Source organism: Phocoena sinus, chromosome 4 (assembly GCF_008692025.1).
Source record: "Phocoena sinus isolate mPhoSin1 chromosome 4, mPhoSin1.pri, whole genome shotgun sequence".
NCBI classification, from domain to species: Eukaryota; Metazoa; Chordata; class Mammalia; order Artiodactyla; family Phocoenidae; genus Phocoena; species Phocoena sinus.
Window position 1 is genome coordinate 27,568,598 of NC_045766.1, and position 15,650 is coordinate 27,584,247.

At 49.3% G+C, this 15,650-nt stretch overlaps 1 protein-coding gene across 1 annotated transcript; it reads left to right on the top strand.

The window, feature by feature from the left end:
* The first annotated feature begins 1,555 nt into the window (after positions 1-1,555).
* ZIC1 (Zic family member 1) lies at positions 1,556-8,895 on the top strand. Its single transcript, XM_032630893.1, has 3 exons — positions 1,556-3,321; positions 4,753-4,916; positions 5,598-8,895. Exons 1-3 carry the CDS (start codon positions 2,340-2,342, stop codon positions 5,793-5,795), a joined length of 1,344 nt encoding a protein of 447 aa, XP_032486784.1. The 5' UTR covers positions 1,556-2,339; the 3' UTR covers positions 5,796-8,895.
* The last annotated feature ends 6,755 nt before the right edge of the window (positions 8,896-15,650 follow it).

The window sequence follows — 15,650 nt, forward strand, 5'->3', positions numbered from 1 at the left end:
TTTGAAATGCATAAATGTTGCTCGCCTTAATTGATTGAGTCACAGGGATTTTTTTCCCTGCTTTTAAGTGCCATACTCCTCTACCTTTCAACAATCATTTTAATATATAGTCAATGGCTCTTTGTGGACGGGACAAAAAGCAACTACGCGCAGTTGTTGAATAGACTTTGCGCTGGGCAAAGACAGGTTAATCGAGGGCCGCATCGCGAAAACAAGCGAGTGTTGTATGTTTGCACTGAATCCAAATGTCTGCATTTTCCTAACTAAATCAAAGGGAGTGTTATTTCTTTTTCTGCTCACTCATCTGAAGGTAAGTAAATTTTCTCTGGCGATCAAAAGCCTGGTCGGCAACAAAGACCGCGCCCGCTTTTTCCACCGTCCTGGTGTGGTGAGTTGCGGAATTTCAATAACTGTGACAAGGGTGACTGATTTGTGAACTAGAAAAGGTTTGAATGTCACAAAATTTACATTGGTCCTATCTATCGCAGATTTAAATACCAAAAAAAGTATTCGGGGATTTCTAGGGAGCTTTGGGCAGTCCTGAAGAACAATGGCGTGTTGGGAAATTTACAGTTTTACCTGAATGAAAGGGGCCAGGGTTGGGAACAGGAGTGCAGAGAGAGGGCTTAGTGGGGGCAGACACGGGAGACTAGGGAAAAGGGAGAAAAGAAAAGAATAACACAGGAAAGGAAAAAAAAAATCGGCAACAATGTTTTCAATTTGCTAAAAAAAAAAAAAACCGCACACAAAAACAAAAAACCCTGAACCTGGAAAGTTGGAGCTCTCATCCACCTGTGCTTATTTTTTGGGGGGAGGAGGGAGCAGGAAGTCTGATTGATTTGATAACAGTGAGAAAATCGAGGCAACCGGTTATCCTCAGAAATCACATTTCTGGTAAAGAGAAAGTGGTGTGTGCCTGTGTGCTCCCGAGATCTTAAATTATAAACAGGAGGGGGACGAAGCAAGAGGGAAGCGAACTTCAAACGGAGCAAATAACAAAAGCCTCCTTTGCTGCCCTTCAAGGCGGGGACAGGGGGAAAGAAAGAAAAGAAAGTTGCTGAATCGGGACATTCTGGAAGTGCCTTAGCTGTGTTTACCAGCCCCATCCCCGCCTCCTGTTCTCGGAGACGCCCGAAGTCGCTAATCGCTCAGCTAAGAGCAGGTCTGAAGAAGGACAAGATAGAGAAAGAGAGATGGAGAGGGAAAGGGAGAGGGATACGGATAAAGAGGAGAGAGAATGTATATGACTGCGAAAAGGAAAAGAAATCGTGGCTAAAATTTTTTTCCATGAGAAGAGGGGAAAAATTTGGCTAAAAAAAAAGTTGCTACTCCTGGCAGCCCTGTTTGTCAAAAGGGGATGTCAAGCGCTTTACAATACCTGGGATTGATGAGGCGGGCGGGCCAATGAAAGGCGCGCGGCGCCTCGGCGCGCCCTCCGTTGGCGCGGCGGCTGCGGGCGGGGGGAGCGCGGGCACACCAATGGGCGCCCGCGTCGGCAGCACGTGACGCCTCCCCCTGCTCCCATTCATCAAGGGGGGGACGGTGTCGTCCTTTCAATTCATTTATCTGCAGGAATGATTGCTGCTATCAGTCTCGCGCTCACCGCCCGGCTGAGGAGGTGAAAGTTTCTCCCCAGGAAGATAAACCGCAAAAGACAATATTGTGCATGATTTGCGCCTTTTCTTTGGCTTTTTCTTTCTTTCTTTTTTTTCTCCCCCTCCACCCCCCCTTTTTTTTTTTTTTTTTTTTGCAAAAAGCAGAGGGGGAAAAAGAGTGAAGGAGCGAGGAGGCGAGCCTGAGAGAAAGGAGAGAGAGAGAGAGAGAGAGAGAGAAAAGAAAGGGCGAGGGGCAGTGGAGAAGTGAGGAGGGGCGTACGGCGCGAGGCGGAGAGAGGGCTAGCAGTCGCTGCTCCGGCGCTCACATTCCTCTATGCTACAAATCCGGGAGGAAGTTTTTTTGGGGAGCTGAGATGCTCCATGCCTTTCCCTGGGCAGCCTTGACGCGGGGTCCTCTCGGCAGAGACTGAGCGGCGAGAAAGTGCTAGCCGGGCCGGCAGGGTCTGCTCGGCGGGCGCCGGAGCCCGCCTTGCTCGCGGCCCGCAGCAGTCAGGCTTCCCCGCGCTTGGCCGGGCGGGCGCCCCGGCGCGCCGCGCCGCTGCCTGCAGGCTAGGACTTCGCGAGGTGGGTCGACTCCTCCTCCCTCCTCTTCTTCTTCCTCCTCTTCCTCCGCCTCCCGTTCCTCCTCCTCCACTACCTCCTCCTCCTCCTCCTAATTTTCCCTCCTCGGCGGGCGAGGGTGGGGGGGGCGGGGGAGGCCGGGGCTCGCCCCGAGCAGCCACGATGCTCCTGGACGCCGGCCCCCAGTACCCCGCGATCGGCGTGACCACCTTTGGCGCGTCCCGCCACCACTCGGCGGGCGACGTGGCCGAGCGCGACGTGGGCCTGGGCATCAACCCGTTCGCCGACGGCATGGGTGCCTTCAAGCTCAACCCCAGCTCGCACGAGCTGGCCTCCGCGGGCCAGACGGCCTTCACGTCTCAGGCTCCCGGCTACGCGGCTGCGGCGGCCCTGGGACATCACCACCATCCGGGCCACGTCGGCTCCTATTCGAGCGCAGCCTTCAACTCCACGCGGGACTTTCTGTTCCGCAACCGGGGCTTTGGCGACGCGGCGGCTGCAGCCAGCGCGCAGCACAGTCTGTTCGCTGCTTCAGCCGGGGGCTTCGGGGGCCCACACGGCCACACGGACGCCGCGGGCCACCTCCTCTTCCCCGGCCTTCACGAGCAGGCGGCGGGCCATGCATCGCCCAACGTGGTTAACGGGCAGATGAGGCTTGGCTTCTCGGGGGACATGTACCCGCGGCCCGAGCAGTATGGCCAGGTGACCAGTCCGCGTTCAGAGCACTATGCCGCGCCGCAGCTGCACGGCTACGGGCCCATGAACGTGAACATGGCCGCGCATCACGGCGCCGGCGCCTTCTTCCGCTATATGCGCCAGCCCATCAAACAGGAGCTCATCTGCAAGTGGATCGAGCCCGAGCAGCTGGCCAACCCCAAAAAGTCGTGCAACAAAACTTTCAGCACCATGCACGAGCTGGTCACGCACGTCACAGTGGAGCACGTCGGCGGACCCGAGCAGAGTAACCACATCTGCTTCTGGGAGGAGTGTCCGCGCGAGGGCAAGCCCTTCAAAGCCAAATACAAACTGGTCAACCACATCCGCGTGCACACGGGCGAGAAGCCCTTCCCCTGCCCCTTCCCTGGCTGCGGCAAGGTCTTCGCCCGTTCTGAGAACTTAAAGATCCACAAAAGGACGCACACAGGTACGGAAACGGCTGTCCTTGACACCCCTCGTTCCCTATCCCAGGCCTGGGACCCGAAATCCAAAAGTCAGCGGCGGGGGCGCACAAACCCGGCCTCGGTTGGGTCTGGAAGTCAGATTCCAGCAGGCAGACAGCGAAAATATGTGCTGGTTTTTAGTTTGCAGCTTGAAATTCTGGTAAAGTACAGAGAGGATCGGATTAGAGGGATCTAGGGATATAGATTTTTAAATGAGAACTAAAAAAAGGCGGGGAGAGCTGAGAGACAAACCCTGTTTTGCGGAGCCCTTGGTGCGCGCGAAGCCGGGAGAGGTGGCCGGCTCCCGGCGGCGGCGGCAGCGGAGGCGCCAGCCGCTCCAGCTGCAGGCGAATCTAAACGTTTGCTTTCGGCCAACATCCCCTCTCCACGCACCTTAGTGAGGACTTTGCCAAAGGAAGGAGCTGAGGAAATTGGAGGAGATCGGATGAAGGGGCCCAGAAAGAAACAAAAATAGAGACAGAAAAGAGGGGGTGGCGACGGTGAAAGGAAGTCAGTCGGGCCTGAGGGGGCTTATGTATATTTAAAGAGCCCCGATTTTAGTAGTGACTTGTTTGTGAGCAGGCTTGAGGAGTCGGGGAAGTCAGCAGAAGGCGGAGAAGTCCGCTTTGTCAGTTAGATTCTGTGAGGACTCTTCGAAACACCGAATGCCCTGAGTTGGCCTTTAAAAATAAATAGACCGGTCGGGCGCAGTTAAAAGAAAAGTTCGCGGCGAGCTCAGGGCCCTAGTGTGGGTCGGGCAGGCCATTCTGGGCCTCTTGGGCCAACAAGGCCGGGAATCCGGTCTGCTTCCCTGTCCTGGTTTGCCCGGGTGATTTCTGAGTACTGCGTTTGGAACTTGGCGTTTTACGCCGGAGCCAGGGAAGAATTTGCGGCGCCGAGATCTCGGCCCGGATTATCCTATAAAATGTGAGTGTGTATAGGGGTGGGGTGGAGTGGGGGCGGCGACGAGCGGGGTGCGGAGCGTCGGGGAGGAGGTAAGGGGAGGAGAGAAGAGCAAAACAGCAGAAGAATTGGCCCGGAATGTGAAAATTAGAAACCTAGAACTAGGTAGAAGCTGCCTGAAGTCGTCTGTATAACCCCGGGCCTAAAAACCAGCAGCCAGACCTGCTGCTACTCTGGGATCTAAAAAACTACCACGACCACTAATAATAATAATAATAAAATAATAAAATCTGGATCTAATTGGATTAAGGGTTAAAATAGTTCAGATGTTTAAAATTCCAATGCAGATATATGACTTTGTTAAAGATCCCGGTTTTGAGCTTGCAAAGTGTTAACCCTGGGCCGCTGCCTTTTTAATTTTTGTTTTTATTTTTTCCTTTTGTTTAATTTTTAGAAAAGAGCCGCAGGGTTTGTTCTAACCAGACCTGTCTCTTTCTTGCCTTTCGCACCAGGGGAGAAGCCCTTCAAGTGCGAGTTCGAGGGCTGCGACCGACGCTTCGCCAATAGCAGCGATCGCAAGAAGCACATGCACGTGCACACGAGTGACAAGCCCTATCTTTGCAAGATGTGCGACAAATCCTACACGCACCCCAGCTCGTTGCGCAAACACATGAAGGTAATCGCCGCGCTCTCGCCGCCCGCCTTGGAGCCAAGAACCCGCTCAGCTCTTCGGCCGGGGTCGGGCGGCGAGTGGCAGCCGGGCGGTGGCAGGAGCCGGCAGAGGCGGAACGGCAACGATTCCTCTCTGCTGACTGGGGCTGGGCAGAGAGGGCGGGGGCTGGGAGAGGAGATGGGGCCACCCAAGACCGTTCTAAATTTACTGTTTAATAATAAAAATCAAAAGAAGTGAGCACTCTTAACAGAGGCCGCGACTGATGGGGAGCCAGGACAGCCCAAGCGGGATGATGCTGACGAAGTTGCGGCCATGGCGGCTTGGCTGGCAGCGTTGGGCAGAGAGTTGGGGTCTTGCACGCGGTCCTGAGCGCTGGCTCACCTAACCCTGAGCAAGCAACGTTCAGCGGCTGCCGTGAGGACCATCTCAGGCTCTGGCCTCACATCCAGCCTCCCCCTCCCTAGATATTTTCTTTTGTTGAGTCCCCGGGGCACTGTCCCTCCGCAGAGCCCAGCCTCTGCCGGGCCGAGGCGGGGCAACCAAGCCCAAGTCCCGCGGGTCCGGCCTCCCTGGAGTTCAAGGGGATCCAGGGCTCCTGGGGGAGGCAGCGCGCGGCCTTCATCCCCCCAGGCGGCCGCCGCGGCGGGTCTTTATCTCCGTAAAAACGCGACTTTATTCCCGCAGGTCCACGAATCCTCCTCGCAGGGCTCTCAACCTTCGCCGGCCGCCAGCTCGGGCTATGAGTCCTCCACGCCGCCCACCATCGTGTCTCCCTCCACAGACAACCCGACCACCAGCTCCCTGTCGCCTTCCTCCTCCGCGGTCCACCACACAGCCGGCCACAGCGCGCTCTCTTCCAATTTTAACGAATGGTACGTTTAAAATCAGAAACAAAACACCGAACAAAACCCTATTTAAGAGACTGAGCACACACACACATACAAAATATTACTGAAAGAACCCTGAGCATCAGAAGAGTCCCCTCCCCACCCCCTAATCCTATTTTTTCTAAACCTGCCGATAGACCCAGGACCGAGTAAGAGAGAAGCACCAAACCTTTACATTTTTTTTTTTTCTTAGTTTGGCAAAGGCTTGGTAGCCAAGGGGTGGGAGGGGGGTGGAGAAGGCGGTCGCCTGACCAAATGCCGCCAACCCCGAGGGCCAGTTTCTCCTGGGAATCTGAACAGGCTCTCTGGGAGTCGGCTTTTTTTTTTTCTTTCTTCTTTGCATTCTTGTAAATACAGAATTATTAGCTTAAAACTGTACTGTTGGATTCTGTATATAGTTATATCTTGGTTGGAACGGGGGGGTGGGGTGGGATCGTGGCGTTGTGGTCTTTGCATTGGGGGAGGGGGGAGGGGCTGGGGGGAGGGCGGAGGGGGGAGGGGTGGGCGGCCGAAAGCCAACTGTTTGTACTGAATGGCAAGAATGTTCTAGTAAATGTGTACCAAAATGTGAATTACTTTGTACGATTACAGTCTCCACGTCGATCTAACAGAATATTATTGGTATTAATGTGCTTTTTTTGTATAAAGTGCAAACATTTCGTCCCAAAGTCTAAGTACTTTAGTGCAGTAAAATGTTGTTTTCACGTCCTGTCAAGAATTCGTATAGTACGAGCCTGGATCTGCGTGTCAAACTGTTCCATTTGTTTATGTAAAGTGATATTAAAAAAAGATATAAACTATAACTGTCCGTTGCTTTTGGCAAAAGATACAACCACATAATGTATATAATTCCTAGTTTCCATATTTATCCGCATGTAAAGGGCCGGTTTATTCATGTTACAGCTATTCAATATTTATGGCTAGAAGAACTCGTATGTACACTTTAGTTTCCAGAACTGTTTGGTAACCTTTCGTACGTTATTAAAGATTCTTAAATCTCAGTGATTGTGGTAGGAATTTCTTCTTCATCCCCAGCAACCTGCTGCCTCTTCTGCCAGCCTTAGTGGGTCTTGGGAAAAGCTCACCAGTCTTCCCTTTCTGTCATCGCAGGTCATATAAACGTGATAAATGAACGCTACCCTGCTGGCTCTCCGAGAGGGTGTAATTAGTATTTATATCAAAATTTATGAAACAAATTTTCGGCCGCAGTATAATTTAAATGACCTTTGCAGACATAGAATAACAACCATAAAAATAACAGAAATAGATCGCGCAGGCGATATCAATATTAATGTAGGCAAATTGTCAGAAGCTCAAGGACTCGCTCTGCAGCTTTGCAAATGAACTTACAGCCAAGGGTTCTGCTGTCCCCCAAATTAAATTCCCCGAGTTGAAACCAAGTTGCAGATTTACAATATCATATTTTAAATTGCTGTCTTCAATTAAACCATTTATGGCCATAATTAATTTTCAGGATGTCGATGCATGCTTTTCCAGGCCTTCCTTCTTTGTACAAAAGTAAACCTCCATAAAGCATTTTACTTATATTTCTTCAAACGTGATGCTAATTTAAATTAATTACTTCCTGTGATACGTTATTATTCCTATAATTTTGCCAGTTATTAGTTCTCTCAAAAATACATATAGAGAAGAGAATTATTTTATGTAATTTGATTATCTTTCCATCTCTTTTATTTATTTCTCATTTACTTAAGAAATTCGTTCCATTGGCTGGCGTTGATACAGTAAATTTGTAAATGAGAAGACAATATAAAAAATCTAAATTACTTGTGCTTAATGACTGTAGCAGAACGCCTTTTCTCTAAATCAGATTGTCTTTCTTGCAGTTTAGTTTGATAGATTTGCAAGCTATGCTGCTCCCTCGAAGTTAGCTGCGCTGGTAGGAACGTGAGCTTCTTTGTCTCTGGTTGTAGCTTGCATGATCGCCCCATTAAGCAGACAGCGTAGCCGGAGATCACAAATCAGGGCCTTGGCTGTAGTTGCAAGGGTGCTGATATGTCAGAGCACAAGACGGAAACTGACCTCACTGTAGGCAAGTAGGAACCCAGACTTGCATCTTTAATATACAATGTTATGTGTGACTCTGAGAAGGAAAGCAAGAGGGGAAAACCCTCAAGAGTGTGAGACCCCCTTAAGATACTCATATCTGTTTCGAAGTGTACCATTGACCAATTACAAAATCAAAATGTTAAATTCACTTAAAATTTTTTTGACTCATCCTTTCATTGCTTGCTATTTGTATTTGTCACTTTTAGGCAGCAAAGTTTTACTAGGTAGGAGGGGATTTGCTATACTTTCTGTAGCACATCAAAAACTAGAGACAGTGGTGTTTAACTTTTAAAAGATTGTTTTTGTGATCTATAAGAGTAAAGATCAACCTTTCATGAAAAGAGCGCCACCTTGCAAGGTTTGGTGAGATTTAAGGAAGTTGAACACCTCAGCAGAAATTGTTGCTGGTTCCGAAAATCTGTGAGACTATAAGCTGGCCCCAGTTGGCTTTGGAGGTTTAAAATTAACTAACAGCATAGTAGTTGAAGTGATTCCGGACATTAGGGCCAATAATTAATAAACATAGAAAATAGCTCATCTCTCTAGGAAAGAAAGGTAAACACCTCAATTAATAATCCTTCCCTTTCCTTTAGAGATTAGAATGTCTGGGAGTCTGATATAAGTATAATAATAATAACAACAGTACTTTTATAACTTTGTTAGTGTATTTAGGAAGATAGTATGAGTGTATTTTTCCTTTGACCATTCCTGAAAGCAGTTTACTTCAAATTTGGAAATATAAATGTCTCATTATTTGTTATGTACCTGATGCCCTTTTAAACTTTAATAACATAGTATAATAATAAAATATCATACTATGATATATGATTTAAGTAGGACATTTAAAAGATAAATTTTAGGGATAAATGTTTACTTCAAAACTAATTCATATTAAAAAAATTTTTTAGACGTTGAATGCCAAATAATTTTTTTTTAGAAAACCATTTGAGGAGTACTCAAATGTGTTTGTGAATAACCTCACTCACCAGAAAGGAACTTTTAAGTAGAAGCCAATATTTATGCCAGTCCCCCTTATGCATTCTCTTCTCCAACACTTATCCCAAAGAAAAAGTCATTAATGATGTAGGTTGCCTAAAATACTGCTTCAAACTTAAATGTAGTCTATTATTTTGCTGGTACCTTTAATGTTTGCTTCTTGGGATGTATTCTTTCTACTTTTCTTCATGGGCTATTAGGTTTTGAAATACATGAATGTGAACAGCGAAATATATTGTTAGACCCTATTTAGCAGGAGTTGAAGATGCTGCAAATGGCTGGTTTGTGTGTGTAGCTGTGGATTTTGATTTAGGCAGAAAGCCGTCCTGGTTCATATTTTGACTGCATTGTTTTCTATCACTATCAAATGATTAGAACAGCTAACAAGTTATTAAAAAGTTATATTGCGTCAACAAAAGATGCCTGACTACAAGCAACCGTGTTTGAGAAATGAAGAGAAATGAGTTGTGGTATGTGTGTGTGTGTACATTTATAGAGTAAGCATGTAAATATACAAGCTCCATTTATATGGGGGCTAAGTAATTTTCAAACATTTCAGATCTTTTGTTTTCTTCTTCAAAAGCTACCCCCAACTGCTTTAAGCATTTGCAGCTGATGATTTTGATTTTTTAAAGTCAAGCATTCAAGTTAACCTTTAAGAAGCAAACCACCTCCAAAAGAAAGATGTAACCTTTCAATTGCCCCATATGCTTATCATTTTTTTTTCTTTTTCTTTCTTTTTTTTTCCTTTAGCTGACAGTGTAAATAGCACTAACCTTCTTTGCTCATGGGCCTGGCATTTAGATGTTTTTATTTGTTGATGGTGAAGTTTTCTCAGAACTTTTAAAGGGCTGGCAACAGAACTACATTCCCCAAATACCTTGCCCAGCCCTGAAACCTTCCTGATGTTCCCTTTTAGAAGTCAAGTTGTCATCAGTGTCCTGGTCCCCTTGTGAATCAGTATTGGTGGAGTTGGTACCTGAGCATACTGCTTTCCAGGAAGCAGCTCGGGGAAGGCTCTGGTCCTTAAAGAGAAGCACCAATTTATGATGGACCAGGAGTAACTCTATGTGGTCTGGCAAACTCAAAATGAAGGCACTGAGCTTGTGTCTTTGATTATTTGTGAACTGGATATGAAGTCAGCAGATTCCCAGCTCACATTTCTTTTTTTTTTTTCCAACTCAAAATACTAATTACAAATTTATCTTGTCCTCTCTAGGTACAGTGTTCTCGCTTGCTCCTAGCATCAAGTGTAGTTCTTAGAACTATGTGTTCATATTAGGAAAACAAAGTGTTGTTTTCATAAAATTTGCCACAGTTCATATTACTCTCTGGTTTTAGAATTCTTGAAAACAGAGTGGCAGTGGAAAGATTTATCTCATCTATGCCAGGCAAACCTGGTTCATGTTGCTATAGGTTCATATTACTCGGGGTGCTGAGGTTTTTTTTTTTTTCCAGCTTTTTACCACCCTATTCACTATCAGTAACATGTACCCATTTAAACTGGTTAGATGTAGAATGTAAGGTTTTATAAGAGTAACTATACAGCAATCTCTTTTTTTTTCAAATGATAATCACTAGTTTGGGGCAAGAAATAAGAAAAGAATGGTAATAACTTTCTATAGCATGCCACATTTGAGCCTTTTCCTCAAAGTTTATTGCAAGTATAATGGCATAATATACACAAAAAATGAGCAGTGTTCTCCATTAATCTATGCAAGTCAGGTTCATTCCAGAGTGTCTCACCAAGTAAGAGGAAACAAGATCAGCCCAAACCAGGGGCTATTTTTACCATGCAAGCTGAATTCTGGCATTAGTTCCTAACGTTTATTTCCACTTTAGAGCAAGGAGCTAAAACAGTATGAAGTTTCCAGTTGATGCTATACTGGAGGTGGGTTTTTCAAGAATAAGAAACTGAATTTAGCTATCTAGTATGGAAATGACATTGCTTGTCAATGATACTAGAGACTTCCATTGTCTGTCTCTTGTCCACAAAATTTTGACTGCCTCTGATATTGCGGGTCATCTTTGTAAGTTTATGCAGAAGAATTCACGGGTTGTGAAACTTACACAGTGATATTTTCACCTACAGCATACACAAGAATCAACTATTAAGCATGGATATAAACAGATGGGAATTATATCTCTCTAAAAAAAAATACAACAGACGTTCGAAGGCCAGCGACCTTAGCAAACTCAAAAAAAAATTACGATTATTTTGCTTCTGTCTTTTGTGTTATAATCCCCGTTAAGCTACAGAAAACATAAGGACATAAGGAAGGTGAGAGAAGCTTACATCCTAACTCCTTAAAAAATTTTTTTCTGTCTATCCGGGAAAATCCTAGCCTCTGGCACCGAAAGCTGAAAACTGTGGAGGAAGGTAAAACCACGAAAAAGGATAGGGGTGGGTGAGTCTGTGCGTCAAGGGAGATTCTTGTTCTGGAGAATTTCTTGAAAATATATGAACACAGGCTTTGGAGGTGAGTTTGTGGCGGTGGGGTGGAACAGCAAGACTTCCCCACAGCCCCTCCACAGAAGGCCTGGCGGCCAGCGTTTGAGGGGCCCCTTGCGCCACCCTGCAGCCCTGCGGGGTGCTTTCGAAGTCGCTGCCGCGGGCTGGGACTGTGGCTGGGAGAGCAGTGCGCAAGCGCGGCCCTGGGCCCGCGGTTCCACGTGCTAATGAATATGCATGAGCCCCCCCCCCCCCCCCCCCCCGCCCACACGGGCCGCGGGGAACAGCTCTGAGGCTCTGGCCTGCGAAAGCTGCTGGCCGGGCTGCCAAAATAGTGCGGCGAGGAAGCTGCACGTGTTTGTTTTGAAACCGCACTGGTTTAAGTGAGTTCACAAAGCCAGGCAGACAGTGTAGGCTCCAGCCATTCAGTGGGCCGGCAATCTCCCATTCTTTAAGGGCCGCCCCAGTGCACTACGAGCGCTGCCCACTTAGGAGCTGTCCTCCTCCTGTCCCCTTCCAGGCAGCTGGCACCCTGGCAGTTCTTCTAGCTCTTTGGAGAAGACGTCCTCTCCAGTCACCTGGCCCCCATCCAGTCACAGACCCCACGCCTGAGGTGGGAGGGCAGGGCACTAAGGGTTTTCCTATCGCCCACCCTCTTTCTTTGCTCTGATCCAGGCTTGAGTGTCCCCTGTCTTTGTCTGTCTCTTTCTCCCCCTTTTCCTTTCTCTCTCCGGGTTCCTATTCCCGTCTCTGGCTGTCCCCCAGCCCCTACCCACTCATGCGGGGGGCTATCAGCCGCTTGCTTGAACGATTGCTCTAGGGTTTTCTCTCGACCCTTCCCAAATAAGACTCGTCAGCTCGCACATGTTTAAGAGCTGGTATAGTCCTGTTGAGCTCAAACGTGCCTACATGGTGCAAACGTGACAACTGGTGGAGGAACTGCCCTGGCCAGGAGACCTGGAAAGTGTAGGGTGTGGTGAGGGAAACACAGAGTTCAGGGGCTGAGCTATTGCTTTCCCCTCCTGGTGACATTCCTGGGGGTCTGCACATTGCATAATATTTTGTGGTCAATGTACTGACATTTCCAGAGCAAGTGCCTAATATGTCTGGTGGAGTGACCAACACCTGTAAACAAAGGGGAGGGGTAGTGGAGAGTCCCTGGGGCACTCTATCCTCACACCACTGTCTATAGAGTTATGCTTTTGGGTGTCTTGGTCAAAAATCCTAGGTCCCATGACATCAGAAAATGGCTGCCAGACAGGTTCCAATCCTCCTCTGGATTTCACTTTCAGCTGGAGGGACAGACCCATTCCATGGGGCCCACGCCTCTCACTTCCCTCACTGCTAACAGGAGCGGCCTTTTGTCACGGCTTGGTTCGCACTGCAGCTAATCCAGGGCCAGCTTCATTCCTGCCAGTTCTGAGATCCGGGGGCCATAGCATCATTTCACCTGACAGCCACCACTCGCCACGTCTTCAGCTTTGAACCTGGAGGTGTGGCAGAGGGGTTTTGGAAACGTTCCTGTTAGGAAAAGTCCTGTCCTCCCACCCAGCATCCGAGTCTGGGAGCTCAATAACATAGGGGTGGCCCAAGAAGAGCTGCCGGGGACCTGGCCCAGGGAGGCCTGGCAGAAGCCAATCAGCCTGGGACTGGTCCCAGGGACTCGGTGGAAAGGGGCTGGCTCACCAGAGTTCTCTTGTCCGAGGTCCCCGGAGGACAGAGCACCGGGCGTCTAGTTAGGGGCGAAGAGACCTTCCATCCACCGAATCCCCGCCACAAGGGCCACCCCACAGGAAACCCATTCCCGAGTTGGGTCGTTTTATGTTTTAATATGTTGGGAGAGGGGGGCGATCTAGACTCTACGAGCTCCACGCTAATTATGAAGACCTGGGTCGGGCTCGCTCAGGGCAGCTCTAACCCAGCGTGGGTTCCTGCGTTCTTGCCCAAAAGGCCAAGGCCCAAAGAACCCTTTGCATTTGGCGGGGGGGCTAGAGGGAAAGGAGGGGCGGGGGCGGGAGCAGGCCGGGGTCTGCAAGCCGGCAGCCCGGCGCGGCGAACTTGGGGCTCCCGCGCTTGGCCGCCGCGTCCGTGCCGGCGACGCGGTTGCCCTCTCCGGGCCAGAGAGCGGGGACGCCCCTTCCCCGCCCCTGACACCCCCAGCGCCCCCGGGGTCGGCGCCAGAGTCCCTGAGGCCCGGAGGCTCTGACTTCAGGCGGCGAGGCGGGCTCTGGGGCCTCCCCGGGCCAGGCCGAGTTTGGTCTGCGGAGGCGATAGCGGGGGCGGGGGGCGCGGGCCAGGGCCAAGGAAAGAGGGACCCCAAGCCGGACAGGCGTTTTCCTTCCCTCCCCCTTTCCCCCGCCCCAGCCGCGCCTCAGTCCCTGCCCAAACTGCCCGTCTCCGGTAGGACTGACTGTCTGCCCGGCCTCACTCTGCTGCCAACCTTGCCCGAAATCTAGACCCCAGACCCGGTAAGTCGAGTCCTTTCCCCCACCCCGTCCCGCCACCTTCCCGGCGGAGTCGGCCCGCGGCTGCGTGTGCGCGAGGGGCCTGAGGCGCGCGCCGAGAAGTTGGGCTGACGTGGAGCAGCCGCGCCAGCCTGGCCTCTGCGGCTGGTGTGTAGGAACGCCGAGCACCCCAAGGTAGTCAGAGATGTCGCGGGGCTCCCCAGTGAGGAGGGACCGAAGAGGGTCCAGCCTCGCCTCGCTCTCCTGGATCCTCTTTGTCCCTGTGGACAGCCACTAAAGCTATCTTTTAAGAATAAGCTTTCTGCTGGTCTCTACTGTGTGTGTGTGTGTGTGTGTGTGTGTGTGTGTGTGTGTGTGTGTGTGTGTGTGTTGGGGGAGGGGAGCGGGGGAGGAGAAGTGCCCCTTCCCCTAAGCAGTTTCTAATCCCTAAGGTCCCCAACAAAGTTTACTTATGGTTTCCATTTGAATTCTGTGAAGTTAGTATTATTATTACTATTTTAAGTGAAGATTTCTAAGAGTCACAACTTCTCAAATATACGTGCCTCTTGAGGGCATTTCGACAATTACCTTGTCCACTGACTCCCCTCCCTTCCCACTGGAAAAAAATAAACTTAATTTTTCTGTAGTTGCCTTAGGACAGGTCGTTTATAAGTCACTAGTGTGAGGGAAGAAAGGAAGAAAGAAAAACAAGCTTGGCATTTCTCATTGAGACTCCGCGTGCTCTATTACTGAAATGTGCAAGATGGAATTTTTTTGGGGGGAGGGGGGAGGCCGGGCGCTGGAAGAGTGCTTTTGAACCGCGCTGCCCTGTTGCACGGGGCTGACCTTTGGCTGACACGGCCACGGAGCGGGCCGTTCGTTAACGAGGATTTGATACATTAGACATTCGAGCTGGGCGTGTAAACCCACACTCTGAATCCAGATTTCGCTCAAATTAGTGTTCGAGGAAATGATCTTTTTAAGTCCTGAGGCTTAACCAAGTGTCAGGAGAGCCGATTGCTGCCTGAAAAGGGCAGCGAAGAACACTGGGTAAAAGGCACATTCCTAGCTCCTTAACAAACAAACAAAATAAAACCCCTAAATCTTCTTTGAATAATTCCTGAAATCCTCCAATTTGCCACTTTTAAGTAATGCTTATGAATAAGGCTAATCATCTCATTCTAGTGAATTCTGTTGTATTAAATCCTAACGCGAGGCAAAGTTGTGAAGACAGTGTCACAGTTATGTATATACATATATATATATATACACACACACATACACAATATATTATACATATATACATAATATATACATGTGTATAATTTTTTTCTCTTTTACTCTCTGGAGATGCTAGAATGTGACAATTTATATCCGCCAGGCAGTGGGGCACATACGGAGGGGAGAGTCACAGATTTTAAAGCCGTTTACAAGTTGACGCGTCTCGATTTAATTTGGTTCGACTCGTGTCCAGACTTCAGAGCCCAGAAAGGGAAGGCAGGCTGGCCACAGGGACCCCGGCCTGGCGCGCGGCGGCGGAACCTGCAGCTCCCCAGCGGGCTGGAGTTGGGGACTCGGCTGCGCAGTGGCAGTGGAATGGGAGGCCAACTGGAGGATGCGGCGGCTCCCGCGGTATTTACTGATTTGGGAAAGGTATTTTATTTAAGTTGGCAATAGAGCTCCAACTTAAAATTTAAAAAACTCACCCCCCAGAAAATGTTTTTCTTCCCTTTCTCCTAATAACAGAGCCCGCGAAGTACTCTGAATTGTAGAGGGGGAGAATCGCTCCTGCCGGAGTTCCCAGCCACTCTTAGGGGGGAAGAGGGGAGACGAAGGGAAATCGTGTTCTTGCTGTGTCCCGCAGTCCTGCAACGGCTATTTCCTTCAG